This window comes from Ascaphus truei, chromosome 7 (assembly GCF_040206685.1).
Source record: "Ascaphus truei isolate aAscTru1 chromosome 7, aAscTru1.hap1, whole genome shotgun sequence".
Taxonomy (NCBI): domain Eukaryota; kingdom Metazoa; phylum Chordata; class Amphibia; order Anura; family Ascaphidae; genus Ascaphus; species Ascaphus truei.
In genome coordinates this window covers 3,582,869-3,600,979 of record NC_134489.1, presented here as the reverse complement: position 1 = coordinate 3,600,979, position 18,111 = coordinate 3,582,869, and the positions used below count along the sequence as shown (strand labels likewise).

The following is an 18,111-nucleotide window of genomic DNA, read 5'->3' as shown; positions in this document are numbered from 1 at the left end:
GGGTGCACACATTTGTTTTATTGGGTTCACCCTACACAGTTAACTATATTCATATAGAAGCACCCGGTCCCATTTTTTCTTCTGTTGAAGAGGGTGCCTGACGGGCCCAGTGCCCCCCTTTGTGCACTACCCACCCTTGGTGGCCTCAAGCCCAGACACCTCCTCTGATGTGTGCCCCGCTCCCCAGTTGCGTGTCAACAGTTCTAAGTGCACACTTGTCTCCTATAACATATCCCTGCCTCCGCAGAGGCCGTGCCTCCACTCCGCCCCCTGCCTCATTGGTTCATGTTTCCTTTAAAAGACTTTCACTTTCTCATTGCTGAGCATAACCTGTGTAGACTTGTGTTCCAGCGTTCTGTTTTGCCTTGCCTTGTGCCTTGCTGTTTCTCTCTAGCTGCTTTCTTGTGTATCGACCCGGCTTGACTATTGGACCGTCTGTGGAAAATGACCCCGACTTGGATATTGGACTCTCACTGGATAACGACCCTGGCTTGCCCGACTACCCGCGGTTCTCCAACCCTGACCATGGCTACCACTCTCCCAGCTCCAACCCCAGACCACAGCACAAAGGACACAGACCATTCTCCTGGCTCCGCCCCTGGATTCCGGCAAGTATCTGGATTAACCCAATCTCTCCATCCCAGACCCGGCTAAACTGACTATCCACCCTCATGGCATGTCTCCGCTGCTGGGGGTGCGCAGTTTCGTACTTTCCCACCTCAGTACTGGGGTCCCGCCTTGTTCGTGGTGAGCGCAAGCGTTACACTTGAAAACGAGAGGTAACTCTCAATGTATTACTTCCTGGTAAAACATTTTAGAAATAAATACATTCTCACCTTTAAAAAGACAGATGGCTCAAGTGGCGATTACTTAACCTGCTGTTCCAGCCTTGACTTTACCTACCGCTTTGATGGAAAACCGGACAAATTTCAGGTTTTATTTAAACAATGTGAAATACAGGTTTGTTTTTGGCAGAACTTGTTTTTAGATGATCAAGAATTGGATTCTTCCTCAAGAACCTGATGGGGCATCCCGTTATGTGGGTTACACTATTGCTCGTTCAAAACTGCCCTCTTCTGAGGAATTATCTTGACTATAAAGCTGAATTTAAGAACGTTTTTGACGGCAGTGCTTCTAACCAGACAGCAGAATATGCTCTTCTGGAAATTCGACAAGGTTCAAGTGATTTAGCATCATACATATATTCAGATTCAAAGACTTCAATGGAGGAGACTGATTGGACTGATAGCGCACGCTGCGTTTTTTCGACGGGATTAAGAGATGAACTCAAGGATGAACTGGCTCATGACGCTTGTCCAGAGACTTGTTCAGCAATGATAGACCTAGTGCATCAGATCGATCTCCGACTGGGGGAATGCAGGATGGAAAGATGTCACCCTGCAATTCTACGCTCAGCTAGCCACTCTCCACTTGAACCTATGCAGATTGGGTCATCCAGGTATCACTTGACTCCAGGAGAAAGACGATGATGCAGGTCACAATTGCTTTGTCTGTATTGTGGTAAGCCTGGACAGGTTCTACTAGACTACACTCCGTAAATAAGCCCTGAGGTTGGGAAATGACCTTGCTCTATGGTGAATGGGGAAGCTCCATAGAGTAGTAAAGATTCTTCTCCAGATGCAGCTATTCCTAGTCAACCTCTCAGGTAGAGATGGGTCAATCCGCCCAAATCCATTTCCCATTTCCCGGATTCTCTCGCATTTTCCTCCCAAAATACGTTTTGCGGTGTAAAATTTGTTGATGAATTTGGTCTGTTTAAATCCACGCAGATTTATCCATATCCGTCATTGGATACAATCCGTTGATGCATTTGTAGAATCTAATCCGCGGATTCAGTAATCCATTGGCGGATTCTTAAGAATCAAGTGTATTGGTAATAATAATAAAAAATCCGCAAAACACGAATCATCCTTTTTGAGATTGAATCGCAGAAATCTATGGACCAAAGGAACCGGCAGATCAGCTGCAGATCCAAATCCGCAAAAAAAAATGTGCCCATCTCTATTCCCAGGATAAAATTGCCAGTTATTAACTTTTGACTTTACTTATGAAGCTTCATCAACCTGATCAATCGCCTTGTCCTGTTGATGCTTTAATCGATTAAGGAGCATTGTGAAATGTAATTGATGAACTTTTTGTACACGAGCACCAAATTTCATTTTTAAGGAAGAACAGAGTGGAGGCGGTGGAGTCCATCGATGGATCCACATAAAAGTCTTGACCCATTTCTATGCAAACTATTCCAATCCTTCTGGCCTCTCATGATCACCAGGAGTACATTTCTTTGGATTTATCTCTTGGTCCGTCATTTTCTTGTTATTCTAGGTATGCCATGGCATACTGACTACGAGAACCCTCAATTTCTCTTATACCTTTTGTGTTCAGAATAGCATTCCTTGCAGATCTATTTCGACCCCCCCTGTCCAAGAATTGAATGTTTCTTGTCCAGTTCAAGATAAAGTGGTAATCATTTTGCTTCCTGCTAAGTATTCCGACTTTCAGGGTGTATTTAACCAAAAGGACGCTGAGGGTTTACCTCTGCATAGAGGATGGCAGTCCTATTGACCTGATACTCGGCGCTTCTATTCCCTTTTGTCAAATATATCCACTGTTCAGTGCAGAAACCGAAGTATTTTGACTATACATAAAGGAAAACCTATAAAGGTGGCTATTGCTCCAAGTCTCCCACCGAGACTCCTCTATTTTTTGTCCCTAAAAAGAGGGAAGTTTGAGACCATGTATAGACTATCATGCTCTGAATGAGGTCACCATCAAGAATAGCTACCCACTACCGCTAATTCCAGAATTGCTAGATGCCTCAGTCTTCAAAAAATTGGATCTTCGTGGGGCTTATAACTAAGTTTGCATTCGAACTGGAGACTACATGAAGGTCACGTCAAAGATGTGTTGAGTCGCTTACAATATTTTCAATTGTACACCAAACTTGAAAAATGCTTGTGTGATCAATCACAAATCGAATTTCTGGGGTATGTGATCTCGTCTTCTGGAATAGCTACTGTATTGATGAACGAAAAGTTAAGGCCATATGTGAGTGGCCATCCCACACAGATGTGAAATCTTTGCAGATTTTTAGGATTTGCTCATTTTTACAGTCGCTTTATTCAGAACTTTTCATTTATGGTACTTCCACAAATGATCCTTCTTAGGAAACAGTTATCTTTTCTTCGGGAACTCTACTGAAGCGGTCTTTCTAGATTTAAAGAGAAAATTCTCCAGACGACACCCATATTAATGCACCCTGACTGTCAGCAACCATTCATTGTGGAAGCAGAAATCTTTGATTTTGCCCATGGGCCAGTTCTGTCTCAATTATCTCCTGTGGATTCCTTCATCCATCCTGTTGCCTGTCAAAAAAAAGTTGCCTAATGTTGAAATCAACTAAACAATTATGGAGAAAGAACTGTTGACTACCCGAGTGGCATTCAAATGGAGACACCTTTTGGAGGGGGCAAAACATGAGGTGGAAGTATGGACTGATCATAAGAATTGAACACATTTACAGACTGCCTGTTGTATCAATGAACAACTGGCTCGCTGGGCCTTATACTTTTCCTGTTTCCGATTCAAAGTAACTTACAGACCAGGAAAGAATAATGCACAAAAGCAGATGCTCTTTCACGTAAAGATGCACCTACAACTTTTCCAATTTCTTCAGAATTGCTTCTACCTCCTGCACAGGTATTGGTCGTCCAAATATGTGACAAATTTCTTCTTCATGTAAGACAAGCTACTGAAAAGAACCGTTTGCTAAAAAAGTTGTAAATAGCCAACCCTGTAATTTCAGGATTCGGAGTAAGTGCTTATGGTTTATAATAATAATAATAATAATAATAATAGCATGTTCTTGTATAGCGCTGATAGTTGTACGCAGCGCTTTACAGAGACATTTTTCAGGCACAAGTCCCTGCCCCGTGGAGCTTACAATCTATAGTTTTGGTGCCTGAGGCACAGGGAGATAAAGTGACTTGCCCAAGGTCACAAGGAGCCGACACCGGGAATTGAACCAGGCTCCCCTGCTTCAAATTCTCAGTGCCAGTCAGTGTCGTTACTCACTGAGCCACTCCCTCTCCCTTTGTTCCCACCAATGCATTACATCTACAAGTTCTTTAATGGTAGTACGATCTACCCACTGCCGGGCACAAGGGGGTCACAAAGACTATTGAGTTGCTTGAAGACGTTTCTGGTGGCCAAGGCTTCCACACAATACTGCTACACTGATTTGTTCATGTGAAACTTCTGTACGCATGAGACAGACGCGACAAAGGCCAACAGGATTACCACAACTGATTGACTGTCCTAGTCAATCTTGGACCTGTATCTCTATGGACTTTATCTATATGGACCTTTGAGGGTGCAGTAATTCTTACAATCATCAATTCCTTTTCTAAACTTGCTCACTTTGTATCTCTTCCTTGTTTGCCCACAGCAGAAGGACTGGCCTAAGTTTTCTTCAAAGAAGTAGATCGTTTACATGGGCTTTCTGGAAAGATAATTTCAGACAAGAGTCCCAATTAATTTCCAGTTTTTGATCTGAAATGTGTCAATTACTGAATATTCAAAAGGCACCGACGTCGGTGTCAGGAAATAGCCCTGACATATGTTTTCCTAGTTCTCCCTCTCCTCCCAGTTCCTTTCTCTGTCCACCGGGTGTGCTGCTATTTTCTGAGTGTTCCTCTGTCTGTCATTCTCCTTGTTGCTCCTGTCCTCTGTCCTATAGTTTCCGGTTTGTCCTTTGCCTTTACTTTGTGTTGTGTTCCTTGGACCTCTGCCACAGCCTGTTCCTGATTCTTATTCCTGTACTTGTCCTTGCAATTAAAGGCCCTTGCTATTAAACTAGATTGCCCCAATCTGTTTCCTGCTAGCAAGTCTCAGCCCTGTCCCTGCTCCTTAGTCTCAGTTCGTGCTCCCCTGCCCTGCTCCTGCCTTCCCGTTACCAGACCCCTGCTTGCCCACGACGATCCTGTTTGCCGCCTGCCTCCAACCTCTGCGTGTGACCCCGATGTTCCTGCTTGCTGCCTGCCTCTGACCTCTGTGTGTGACCCCAACGTTCCTGTTTGCTGCCTGCCACTGACCTCAGCCCTTGACCCCAACAATCTTTGCCTGCCCCCGCTGTTCCGGCCACCGAGGTCCTACAACTCCAGGAGTCTCCCCTTGACAGTCGGGCTACCACTCACAGTCTAATGGACAAATTGAACATCTGAACCAAACCTTGGAACAGTATCTTAGATGTTAGACTACTTGTCTAGCAACCGCACAGTTCTCTTATAACAGTTCCCGACATGCATCTACCAATCGAAGTCCTTTCTTTGCCACCTTGGCATATCACCCGAAGATGCTACCCCCTGAATTGGAATGGACTCCATTACCAGCCCTCTCCTCCTTGGTACTGTCCCGCACAGCTTTATTCTAAAGCTTGCCGGGTTAAATGCGGGCTAACCGCGGGGCTTTTCTCCGATTTGAATCGGAGTTTCCCGCGCGGCGGCCGCTTCAATAGATAAGCGCTAATGGCGCTTATCATTGAAAGCGCCTGAGGCGCGGGAAAACCGTCCGAAAACGGCCGAAAATAGTCGTGCGCCGTCCGCAGGTTAAAAATACCCGCTGAGGCAGCCGCTTTAGATTAAAGCTGGCTGCCACTGTATCTTCACTTGAAAAGGTTCATATGAGTTTAGCAAGTCAATTGCGTCAAGCAAAGATCAGATACAAGAAATTTGCGGATGGTCATCGGACACCCGCTCCTGTGTATCAACTGGGTGAGTGAGTATGGCTATCTACTCGGGACTTACCTTTAAAAAACACCCCAACAATGTTTGCTCTTAAGTATGTAGTGACATTTTCGATCACTCAAACAACTAATCCTATGGCCTATCATCTTCAGTTACCTGCTTCTTGGAAGACACACCCAGTATTTCATGTATCGCAATTGAATCCCTTCTCAAACAGAGTCTGGAGACCTCAGACCCCCGTGAAAATCTGAGGACATCCGGAGTTTGAGATTCGGGCGATCTGCGACACTAAGAGGGCTGGCAGGCATCTATTTTACCTTATAGATTATAGGGCTACGACTGAAGGCAGTCATGGGAACCGGCCACTCAACTTCACACTTGATCAAGCAATTCCATGCCCGTTATCCATTAAAACCTACCTGTACCTAGCCCCATGGAGAAGGGGTGGGGGGCTGAGGGGTACTGTCAGGACCCACATACAGGGCCTGCTTCCTTCTAAGCAGCTCTTTAGAACTCAGCTATGCTAACTGCAACACATGACCCCCATGTGCACCTTTCTCAAGACTCCTTGCTTCACAACAGCTTTCCTTGCTGGAGTGAGGTTTTGTTGCTCCCTTGCTGCTTTGCCTGCATTTACATATCTTTTGGCTCCCTGGTTCTGATCCCGGCTTGCCTCTGACTCCCTGCTACCTGCTGTTGCCCTAGTCCATCTGATGATTCTTCTATTTGGCTTGCTCGACTACCTCTCTTGCCCGCTCCTCCCGGAAACACTCAGTTACCCGTTACACCGCTGATCCGGACTCCTGACTCCAGCATTCCGTGCTTACCCCTAGTGATTTTACTCTACTGACTCTCCCTGTGGATATCCCCACTGAGCTTGATATCCTGTAGTGGGGAAGGGGAATGGGGGATACAGAATGGATGGTGTCAGGAGTGTCAGAGTGTATGGAGTATGGGCCTCACGTGTGTCACTACAACATGACTTTATCAGTTTCACTAAAGTGTGTTAGTGTCAATCAGGCACCAAGGCATGGAAACCCCCATTGACTTGAATGGGAGTCTCCAATGTGTTAGTGCCTGATTGCCACAAACGCATGTTAGTGAATAACCCCCTCTGTGTCTTATTATCCATAGTGGAAAATGCTGAAGATTTTAGAGTCTTCTGGAACAACTGAGCAGCCTATGGCTGAACCCCTCTCTTTATAACCAGTGCTAACTGTGGACACACGCTGTATACCTACAATTAGAAGTGCTTGTGAAACCCCTGACTGTCTGTGAAATGATGGCATCTCCCTGTTGGGGGTTTGTTAAGGGTTAAGCCTTAACGTTTCAATGAGCAATGTATGTGGCATTCAGGATGTGTATTTTGTTATTCAATGCAAATCACCTCTGGGCACATTTTAGAGGGGGCAGATTACTCCCCTGGTGTCTTCTAACCTCCTCGCTGCCAGAGGGGATCGCAATGCTTTGCTGGTAGCAATTAAGGTATTCTGCAGCATTATAATATCTATACTTCATAAAGAATATAACTGTGTCGTGAAAACTAGTATTTAACTGCATTAGCACAGCGATGCATTTCAAAAGCAGAAAATGGTTGATGAATGATGGTAATGTGCTTTGGATGCAGATTTTAAGAGATTTAGGCATTTGTTTGTTTACCAAAGTCTCTCAGCTGTAAAACTAGGGCAAAGCCAGTGCAAAAAAGCACCAGATTTATCAATGAAATTAAATTCAATTGATATTTTCCCTCTGCTAAATCGAGTGGTGTTTGTGAACTGGTTTTGATGCCAAGAGACTTTAATAAAAAGACCCCTTAGGCTACAAAGGCAGAACATCCGAGAGACTTCTTAAAATAAATCACTTCTGTAATGGAGAGAAGTAATCGGGGCTAGTACCAAAGGGTCTGAGAGGGGGGTCGGATGGGATAGGAGGGGAAGGTACAGAGCGGGGCTTATAATTTTCACTCTCCGTCATAAACGAAAAACGCCCAGTTTTTGCCTCTGCTGTTGCAATTGCTTCTTAGCAACGTTCCAACACACTGCTGCCGAGACTGAGAGAGCTCGGGGACAGGGGGGAGGGAGGTCGAGGGCGGGATGGAGGGGCATCCCTGGGAAAGGGATGGAGGGATAAATAACAGGGCCGGGTGTTTCTCTGAATCTATGTGAGCTGTATGTGTTTGGGCCTAATTAGCTAAGCAAATCCCTATACTGGTTTCCCATATCCTCTAGAATTAAATTCTAAATCCTATCTCTGACATACAAAGCACTCAACGATGTATGTATGTCTTTATTTATATAGCGCCGTCCTCGTACATAGCGTGTCACAGCAGTAATACACGTGACCTAATAATAGGACACATAATAGGAATAAGCGCTTCAGACATAAAAGTAAGACTAGGAAAAGAAGTCACTGACCCGAAGAGCTTGAAATCTATTGATACCACTGTCCCATTACATTTCATCCCTTGTTTCCAAATACTCCCCTAAACGTCCCCTCTGTACTGCCCATGACCTCCGCCTCTCCTCCTCCCTTATAACCTCTCATTCCCGCCTGCCAAACTTCTCCTGTGCTGCACCCTTTCTATGGTATTCCCTACCACGCACCATCAGACTCTCCTCTATCTTTCAGACTTTTAAACGTTCCCTGAAAACTCCTCTTTAATGAAGCCTATAATGACACAACCCTAACATACACACACCCCATATCCCAAACAGGGGCAGCTGGGCCAAACTCTACCCTGAAGTATTCACAATGAGCAGCCAATTACACATTTTGTTTCAACTGTGCTCCTTATTTCTCTAGATTGTAAACTCTTGCAAGTAGAGCTCTCAGTATATTTTGTATTGGTTCGTGTTTGTTTGTCATTCTACTTAATGTAACTACTGTTCCCCCACTGTACCGCGCTGGGGAATATGTTGGCGCTTAATAAAGAAACAATAATAATATTATTAATTTGTTACGTTTCCCGGTTGCAAAACTGGAGCCAAATTGTAGAGGGAGAAAGGAGAGGAGCCGCACCAGATATATCGAAAGAGATAAACCCAACTGAAAGCAATGAAATCGTTTTTTTGTGTTTGCACTCATTTTGTAAAGTGGGACTGATGTAAATGACATGTAAATGACGGCTTCAGATGTATCAAATAAAATCATTTCATTCCTATTCATTTCAGTAGTATTTGTTATTTCATGCATATGATGCAGATCATACTTTGATACAGACGCCACTATGTGTTGCTATGCGGAATCAGACATTTGGTCGTGGCCGTCTCGCCACGTTTTGTCGCTGAGGGACCCGCTGCCGCTGGACACTCATCCGCCGGCCACTTTGCCACGGTAAGTTAATTTAAGGGTTCATTTAGCAGTTGGGGTAGGGGGTTAAGGTTAGTGGTTTTAGGGTAAGGGTTTAAGGTAAGGGGTTAAACCTTTTAGGGTAGGGGGTTAGGGTAAGGGGTAAGGCGTTTTACGGTAAGGAGCAGGGCCAGTGCATCCACTAGGCAACCTAGGCGGTTGCCTAGGGTGGCACATTTTGGGGAGCGGCAGTGGATGATGGGAGCAGAGCAGGCCGATTTCCTCTGCCACTCTACTGCAGAAGGAAGTGCTATACAAGTAAGCAGAGAGAGAGGGGTGTGAAAACAGGGAGGTGCAAAAAACAGAGGGGGAGAGGGGGTGCAAAAATGGAGGAGGGGGTGCAAATATGGGTGAAGGGGGTGCAAAAACAGGGGGAACGGCGGTGTAAAAACAGAGGGGATGGGGGTGTAAAAATGGAGAGGGATGTGCAAAAATTTAGTAAGACGGGGTGAGAGAGGGTGAGGCAAAAAGAGTCAGGGAGAAAGGTTGATGGGGGGGAGTGAGAAAGGGGGTAAGAGAGAGGGGATAGGGGAGGAGAGAGAGATGGGAGGAGAGAGAGAGGGAGGGGAGAAAGTGAGACTATAGAAAGAGGAACGGGAGGGAGAGTGGTAGGTAGCGGGGAGAAGAGAGGGGGAGAGAAAGAGGGGGTAGGGAGAAAGAGAGGGAAGAAAGAGGGTATGGAGAGGGAGGGATTGAGAGAATGGCTTGTGTCGGGCAAGTCCAACTGACATAGAAAAGAATCCGGCAAAAAAAAATCGGGAGGGGGGGGAGGAGGGGCATATGGCTGAAGGTTCACCAAGAGTGCCAAATAATACCCTTGCACCGGCCCCGGTAACGGGTTAAGGTTATTTAGGGTAGGGAGTAGTGGTTGTATTAGGGGTTAAGATTAAGGGTTTAAAGTAAGGGATAAAATAGGGGATTTACTTTATGGTGAAGCTGATGGTGGAGAGAGGTCCCTGCGGCGAGGTGAGCAGCAGTTAAACGCTGGCGGGATTTGGTCACGGCTAAATCGCTGCGACCAAATGTCCTAGACCGTTGCTATGTCTATATGATTGTCTCAGTGTCTGTCTCTCTGTGTTGCTGCACGTGGGTTTCTGTCTCTGTTTGTCTCTCTGGGTTGCTGCACGTGAGCGTCTGTCTCTATGTTGCTGTATGTGAGTGTCTGTCTCTATGTTGCTGCATGTGAGTGTCTGTCTCTATGTTGCTGCATGTGAGTGTCTGTCTCTCTGTGTTGCTGCATGTGAGCGTCTGTCTCTGTTTGTCTCTCTGTGTTGCTGTATGTGAGTGTCTGTCTCTATGTTGCTGCATGTGAGTGTCTGTCTCTCTGTGTTGCTGCATGTGAGCGTCTGTCTCTGTTTGTCTCTCTGTGTTGCTGTATGTGAGTGTCTGTCTCAATGTTGCTGCACGTGAGCGTCTGTCTCTGTTTGTCTCTCTGTGTTGCTGTATGTGAGTGTCTGTCTCTATGTTGCTGTATGAGAGTGTCTGTCTCTGTTTGTCTCTCTGTGTTGCTGTATGTGAATGTCTGTCTCTAATTGTCTCTATCTACAGTATTTTCCTGCGTGTCTGTGTGACCGTGTTTATAAAACTGTATTGCAATGCCTTTTAGTGACTGTGTATTACAGTGTCAGTTTCCATGCCTTGTTGTGATTATCTCTCTGTCCCTGCATGTCACTTTTTGCCTCCATGGAGCTTTCTATGTTACAGATATTTCACGCTCAAACAGTTAAACCCTCCCTGTTACCCAACCCTCAGAAATCAAACAGAGCTTTGATTCATCTTAACATTGTGCTGTGGAAACACAGAGCCACAGAGAGCAGGGAGCACATGGAATCATTCTGGAAAATATTCCATAGACATGACACTGCATACTTCAACACCAGCTGAAGTACAGCTCAGGCAACAGCAGTGCCAGACTCCCCCACTCACGCCCCTTTTTGCCGCGCTTAGGCTGAGGCCCCACTGCACGCATCCGCACGGCTGCCTTGCTTGCCGGCGGCGAGTGCAACTCACTGCACCGCGATTTGCAGTCTGCAGAGAACTGTGATGCGCGCTGGGGGGGCGTTGCCAAAAGGGTCGGGTGGGGGCAATGACGAGGGGGGGCGCGGCCGTCCCATCCGCCCCCCCCCGGACTGTGCGAAACACAACACACACACTTCCCCCCCTACCTTTTGGAGGGAGGGAGGGGGGGGGAGAGAGAGTGAGAGCCATGCACAGCTGCCTCACAGACTTCCCTCCCAAGCCGCCTCCCTCCCGTAGCTCCTTCCTCCTCCCCTCCTTCCCTCCTCCCCTCATTGGCTGACTTGTGCACCACATGACGCGTCAACGCTTCTGATCACCAGAAGCTTGCAGCATCGGCCGGCTGACGCGTCACAGCAGTCAGTCACGTCGGAAGGAGCCCGCGGGGACCTCCAGACTGGAGGAAAGGGTCTGGTGGCCCGCGGCCGCGCGCGCCGCCGACCCCAGCGGGTCCTTAGCCTTATAGTGCCGGCGACGCGACGGCGACAGAAAACAAACGCATTGCCGCCGCCGTGTGCGCTTATAGTAAGCGCGACGGCGACAATGCGACGGAGCGTCGCGAAAACTGGTAGCTGGCAAAATTGGATTTTTCAAGGGCTGTCGCCTCATGTGACGGCCCATGAACCAATCAAATGGCCGAAAACCCGCACCGCCGCCCCCCGGCGAAATATAATTTTCGCCGGTGGAGATGGGTGATGTCACCCATCGTGTCGCCGTCTACGGCACTATAGGCACGATACAGAACAGCAAAGGCAATGCAATCAGTGATAAAAAGGAGCTGGTACAGAGCAACACTACATTTTTATTTACAAACCCATATTTGCATTTATTTTTTCTAAAGAAAAGGATCTGTCCCCCTTTTTCCTCCCACAATAAGAATTGATAGAAAAACAGTAACATTATTAATCATATGTAATGAACTAAATATACACATAATAAGCATAAATAATTAAAAACTATATAGTGTATGATCAGCAGACAGAATTTTGATTCGGTATATTACACTTAAATACATAAAAACATTAAATAAAATGCTTGGGGTGAATGAAACATTGAGGATTTTATTTTGCTATTTTGCATTTAAGCTACTATATGAAAATTCTGTGTCCTGGCCATATATAGTCTTTGTTTATATATACTGTTATCCCATTAAAACCTTTAATAAATGAGGATCAAAGGATGTTTCCCATTATTTAGCATTAAAGGGCATCCCTAAAACTAGCCACAGTACTGACACTTTTTAAATTGCACTACAGCCTGCGAGAGCAGCACCCTGCCCTGAACAGCTATTGCTGTTCTTGTGTAAAGTGAGTGACTGGTTGGTCCTGGTAATGTAACTCCTGCACAAAGTAAAAGGGGTCCATGGAAGGTCCCTGTCTGTTAATGGTGATTAATGAGCTGAGCCAGAAGGCACGGGGCCAAACACAGAGTCAGCCGCTCCTAACAAAAAGGACATCTCTATAAACAAAAGGGGAAAATGTTCAGAGCTGTGATTGGGTGCTGAATCCTGCTCCCTTCGTGCCCTTCCCTATCCAAACACACAGGCTTAGCAAAGAGTTTCTGATCTCGGCCTGTCTAACGTGCATCAAAGGTGCAGTTCCCCCAAAATGACCTGTCTTAAAATTGTATGCTCCATGTGATGCACTTTAAAGCAGATTACCAACAATATATTTATTTTTTCCTAGCTGTATTTTATTTTAATATTTATTGAAACTAGGCCCAAAGCCTAGAGTAGAGTGTTCACACGGGAACTCCTGTTGTTTAGTCTCCCTCCACCCCACCAGGTAGACCAGAGCGTTTTCCATGCAGCCTTCACAGGTTTTTATTAGTGAAGCTGTATTACCCTGAGCTTCTCACATAAGGCTCTTTGAAGTCCAAATATGTCACTCACTGAGAGCGATTTAACGGCTAATATAAGACTTGGACTATGTTAGGATATTTTAGGAATAAAATTAATACTCTAGTTTAAAAGTCAATGGTCTGGGAAAAAACTGGAGAGGCAAATACAACCACTGTTTGGGGAAGAAATCTTTAATGAATTAAAAAGGTGGAAGTGCAACTTTAATATCCAAGACCTACCCCCCCCCCCCCCCCCCAAGAAGGTATCATTGTTATAGGGTAGTGGAGGGTTATAAGTTTTAGAAGTGCATAAAAAATGCTCCGTGTCACTATACACAGCTTAACATTCATATTCACAGAGGGAGTGGTGACAACGCTTTTCATATATGTTCTCTACATGCATTAAACTGATCCTTAGAAAGGAATATTTAACATTCGTCTTTCTTAGCTTGCCTAATCAGGATGTATGTTGCCTGCTGTGGCACAAGCAGTTTGCAGAATTAAATTGGGTTAAGGGAGGAGTTATGTGCCAAACATATAAGAATAGTTCAAAATCTGTGTCTGGAGCTTTCATAAGATGACGTTTTGATGTGCACCTAGATACTCTTCTGCAGAACTTGATACATAACCCGTGAATGTTGAATAACTATTTTGCATCCAAATATAGTCATTTTATCTTGTGTCTCTGGTAATAGGCCCAGGGGGGTTCTATTGGCATTTGGCCCATTGAAAGACTTTGCTGCCGGAGGGGTCAGCAACACATCTGGCAGTAAACGGGTTAAGTTGCACTCTTGGTACGTGCTTTCATCAGCATTAAATACCAACACGTGAAAACTCAAATCAGTGAGATCTGGGAGAGAAACAAGCGATGTCTCTTCATTTTACTTTGGTTTGCGTTGGACAGAGGGAACTTTTATTATAGAGAAGGTAGAATAATGACAGAATATTATGGGTGTGTCTCCCATTAAAGAAGAAGTGTTAGACAGTATGTTGCTAAGATGCCTGATGGGGCAGACTCACCTCTGCTCACCCGCTGTTTGGCACCAGACAGAATGCCTGGGGTGTCTATCAGGCTGATGCTCTCCAGGACTTGGTTGGGCAAATGGGCACACATAAACCTAGAGGGCAAAGACAGCGTTACAGAGGCATGGGGAGAGATAGAGGGTGGTGGTAATACAAGCAGTGAGATGTAGAGAGGGAAAGGAAGAAGAGAGGGTGGGATGTGAGAAAATAAGAGGGAGGGAAACAAGAGGAGAGGGTAAAGGAGAGAGAGAGAAGGAAAGAGGGAGTATCAGAGAGAATGCTTTAAACAGAGAGAGAATGAGAAAAGGAAAGATTGGGGAAGAAAAGGAGGGAGAGAAAGAGAGAAATACAGAAGGGGAACATTAGACAATGATTTTGTAATACAATTCAGAGGACCCATTCAACAGGGACATGCTAAATCAGTCCTGTTTTTTTAATATCACATGAAATGGGATCTATTAATAAAGCCATGGCACTGATTAGTACCAGCAAGAAGAGATGACACAGGGCATGTCCAGAACATTGTATTTACAAACTGCTCCCGGTACATACTGTAAGTGCTTTAGGAAGCCATCCCCATCAAAAAATAAACAGGATCTGCTAAGAATACAGCTTGGGATCCTGTGACGCAAATAAACCCCCTTTTCTGCCCCAGTGGGAGGTAGGAGGGGGTGACCCAGAGATTAGGATGCTGTAACCCCTTGGTAGCCAAAGGAGCTAGTAATACATTATTATATTGCTTTTGTGACTTCTCTGGCAGCGCAGGGGCTTTCCTTTGATTGTTTGGAGTACACAAGCTTGTTAAAACAGACTTTACAGTTTGTGAGCTCCCGGGAGCAAGGACTCCTTTATATACTGTAGCTGAATGGGATAAGAAGAAACAAGATCTGTACAATGGAGAACGAAAGACAGCAGCATACAATATATTATAACCCACGTTTTACCAATGCATTGCTTGTACCATATATTACTCAGGTCTGATTGGCCGATATCTCTAGCTGTGAAGGAAAACCCTTACATTACAACCATGCAATAACCTCTGCCACTGCACCCTTAAATTTGTCCTGTCCCTGCCCTCTCGTTGCATCTTCTCACTGTGACTGTCCCTTTATTGAGTCAAAGGGTAATATGTATCAAGGCAAAAGTGGTGCAATTGTGGTGTAGGAGAATTTGAGTTTGACATACAGCCACATTGCGTCTATTCTCTGTGTCCCCTACACTCATTTGCACTGACACTATCCCGTGTCACTTTCCTACTGTCCCTCTCCCCTTGTCTTCTTCTCATTGTGACTCACTTTTCTCGGTGCCCCATATTTTCTCCACTGTACCTATCTCTCTTCTCTCAGTATATGAGCTCTACACCCTTTCCTGGTACAGTATATACAAGAGAATATATAATAGGCCTAAACATTTCCTGAAAAGCTGAAGCTCCTGGAATCAGGACAAATTTAGCAAGAGTAGGCAAAGCTGTATACAGACACAGAAGATCTGTACTGTATATCCCTGTTCAGATTCCATTTCTAAACATCCACTCTCAGCAGTCGAACCTACTCTATGCCTGATACAACCACTGCTTGCCCTAGGAAAGGGTTGATTACTTTGGACTCAAAGTGTTAGCCTAAAAAGTTAACTCTACCTCAGACCTGGAGAATTTTATTTAATGTACATACAATATAAAAAAGCGTATCATGTAACGCCTCCCTAACTCCAAGTGACACCCAAATCGCACGATGAAGCACATGGCGCAAAGCTAAGAGCAAATACCTTGATTCACTAACGCATAGAAACACAAGATGAAAATGGAGCAATCTGTGTACATTTTGCTCCAAATGTGCCTTGGTAACATCACCCACTAAGTGTTGTGCTGGGAGACCCACAGAGACTGAAGTGGATGGATACAAGGGTGTTAAGGGCATCTTGACATGACTTGGTGTTACTCAAATGATTCCTTAGTACAGTGACCATCATGTGAGATGGCTTTTTTTGTACATTGCTAATTTATTTCTTATGTTCTTGTTGTACTTTAAATATAGGGTCACACTCCAATAGTACAACAGAATTTATATTCCATAAAGAATCGTAGACTTTCTGAACACCACCCAAACCTGTGACAGAGTCTCTGAGACTGGAAAGCTTTTATGCTACAAACTATGGGGCCGATGTATGAAGATTATATAAACTTTTTTTAGTGCAAAAAATCAGTGCTAAAAATTAATGCAACCCTTCTTAAAATGTGCTACACGTCATACATACGATGCATCATTTCTGAATGATTATTGACGCATCTCATCATGTTAAGTAACTGATAGATACAATGTGTCAACATGTCAAAAACTAGTGTTAGTAAATATAGATTAGTGTACTATTATTTATAATATCCATACTGTGAAAATAATACATTTTGTTAACATATATAATGAAACATCCGTGCTGTATCAAATACATTTTTGGGCCAATACATATCAACTTAATTCTGCGCCAGCACTAGTATCAGTCTTTACAGTTTATGCCAAGTTGAACGAGCCCGATTAAAAAAAAAGAGATCGCCCAGCCCTTTGCACTGATTATTACATTGGGCCGTACAAGTTGGTCCAATGAAAGGTTTATTTTTAATTTTCCTGCTGGTTCTTCACAGCTTTGTAAAAAAAAAGACACATAAGCACTAGAATAATGGAGGGGTAATGTTTGTTACTAAATCCTGCTGTAAGTCTGCAGTGATGCAGCCAATAACCCAAGTTCTCTCTCTAGCTGTGCTGCCCAGATTCACTCCCTACTCACCTGTTCAGAAAGGTGTTCCCAAAAGGGGTGAGCTTGCGGAAAGGTTTCTTGGGGTCCACCATGAGCGCGTTCCCTGGGGTCACCCCCTCAGTCTCACCGTGCATGACAGCGATGAAGGAGTCGGTGGTTGGTTCTGGTCCTATCCGACTGCCCGGAATGTCCTGCTCCAGGAGGTACTTGATGAAGGTGGTCTTGCCAGTGGAATACTGTCCCACCACCAGCACCATGGGCTTGTTGTCAAAGTCAGCATCCTCCAGTGCCGGAGAGTGGAAGTCATGGAATCTGTAAAACTCCTCCACTGGCTTCAGCTTCTTCTTGTAGAGGTCTTTCAGACCCTCGGTCACCGTGTGGATGACCTCAGGGGTCTTCTTGTTCTTTTCATTCTTTCCCAACCAGCTGAACATTTTCAGGGCAGGTGTGAGGAAGCACCAGAGAATAGAGCTCTACTAAATGTTTCTCTAACTATCTCTCTCTGGTTTCCTTTTCTCACCTTCACCTCTTTTTTATTATTTTTTTATTATTTTTTTAATTCTCTCCAGCTCTTTCCCTCCCCTCTTTCTTGTTTCTTCTTGTAATTCTCTCTTTACTTCTTACTAAATTTCTATCTTTTTCCAGGTGGTTCGGTCCTGGTTTCTTTTCTTCTCACTCTTTGATTTCTTCTTTGTCCCTATCCCTCCTCTCCCCGAATTCCACCTTCTCCTTTTCACTCCTGTAGCCAGTTGAACGATGGAGCAATGTTCAAACTCTCCACAAATCTCACAGGAGGGACGGAAAAAAAAGGCAAGCAGGAACAGGGTGTGTGAGAAAGGGGCTGGAGGAATTGGAAGGGTGGGGACAGTAGGGGCACCTTAATGGTTTCTGTACAAGCAATAGGGGTGGGAAAACATTAAAACCCACCCCAATATATGAGCCAAACTGACATTAAGGAAGATATTTGGTCCTTACAGGAGCAGATTGTATTAGTTTGAGTTGAAGGGAAGGGAAAGGGTTCCCTCCCAGGCTGCCCACCCCACCTAAGGAATGTGCAACACTGTACTTACACTGTTAGTTGGATACATAGAGAAAGATGAACGTCTGATGCCACCTAGAGGGGGGAACAAAAAAAACAGTCATTTCTGGCAGCTGATTGGAAAATAGGCTCAATCTCACTAGGCTACGAGATAGGAAGAATTGAAGGATTTTAACGTGGGATACAGAGTTAGGAGTGATGGGTTCAAGACAGATCTAAAGGAAGTGGTCCCTGTAATAGAAAAGTTATGGGTACAGACAAGTTTTGAATGAGTGGTCCTGTAATAGAGGCAGGATAGGTACATGACAGTTAGGCTACAGCCCCAGTGCGCGC

General features: G+C 44.9%; 1 protein-coding gene across 1 annotated transcript in view; it reads right to left on the bottom strand.

The window, feature by feature from the left end:
• The window catches only part of EHD2 (EH domain containing 2), a 78,393-nt gene extending 60,636 nt beyond the window's left edge, over window positions 1-17,757 (bottom strand). Inside the window, exons 1-2 of the mRNA XM_075606872.1 lie at window positions 16,770-17,757; window positions 13,989-14,086 (exon numbers count right to left, since the gene is read on the bottom strand). Of these exons, the coding sequence (XP_075462987.1) occupies window positions 13,989-14,086; window positions 16,770-17,173 (502 nt within the window). The 5' untranslated portion in view covers window positions 17,174-17,757. The remainder of the gene's footprint in view (window positions 1-13,988; window positions 14,087-16,769) is intronic.
• Between the last annotated feature and the right edge of the window lie 354 nt (window positions 17,758-18,111).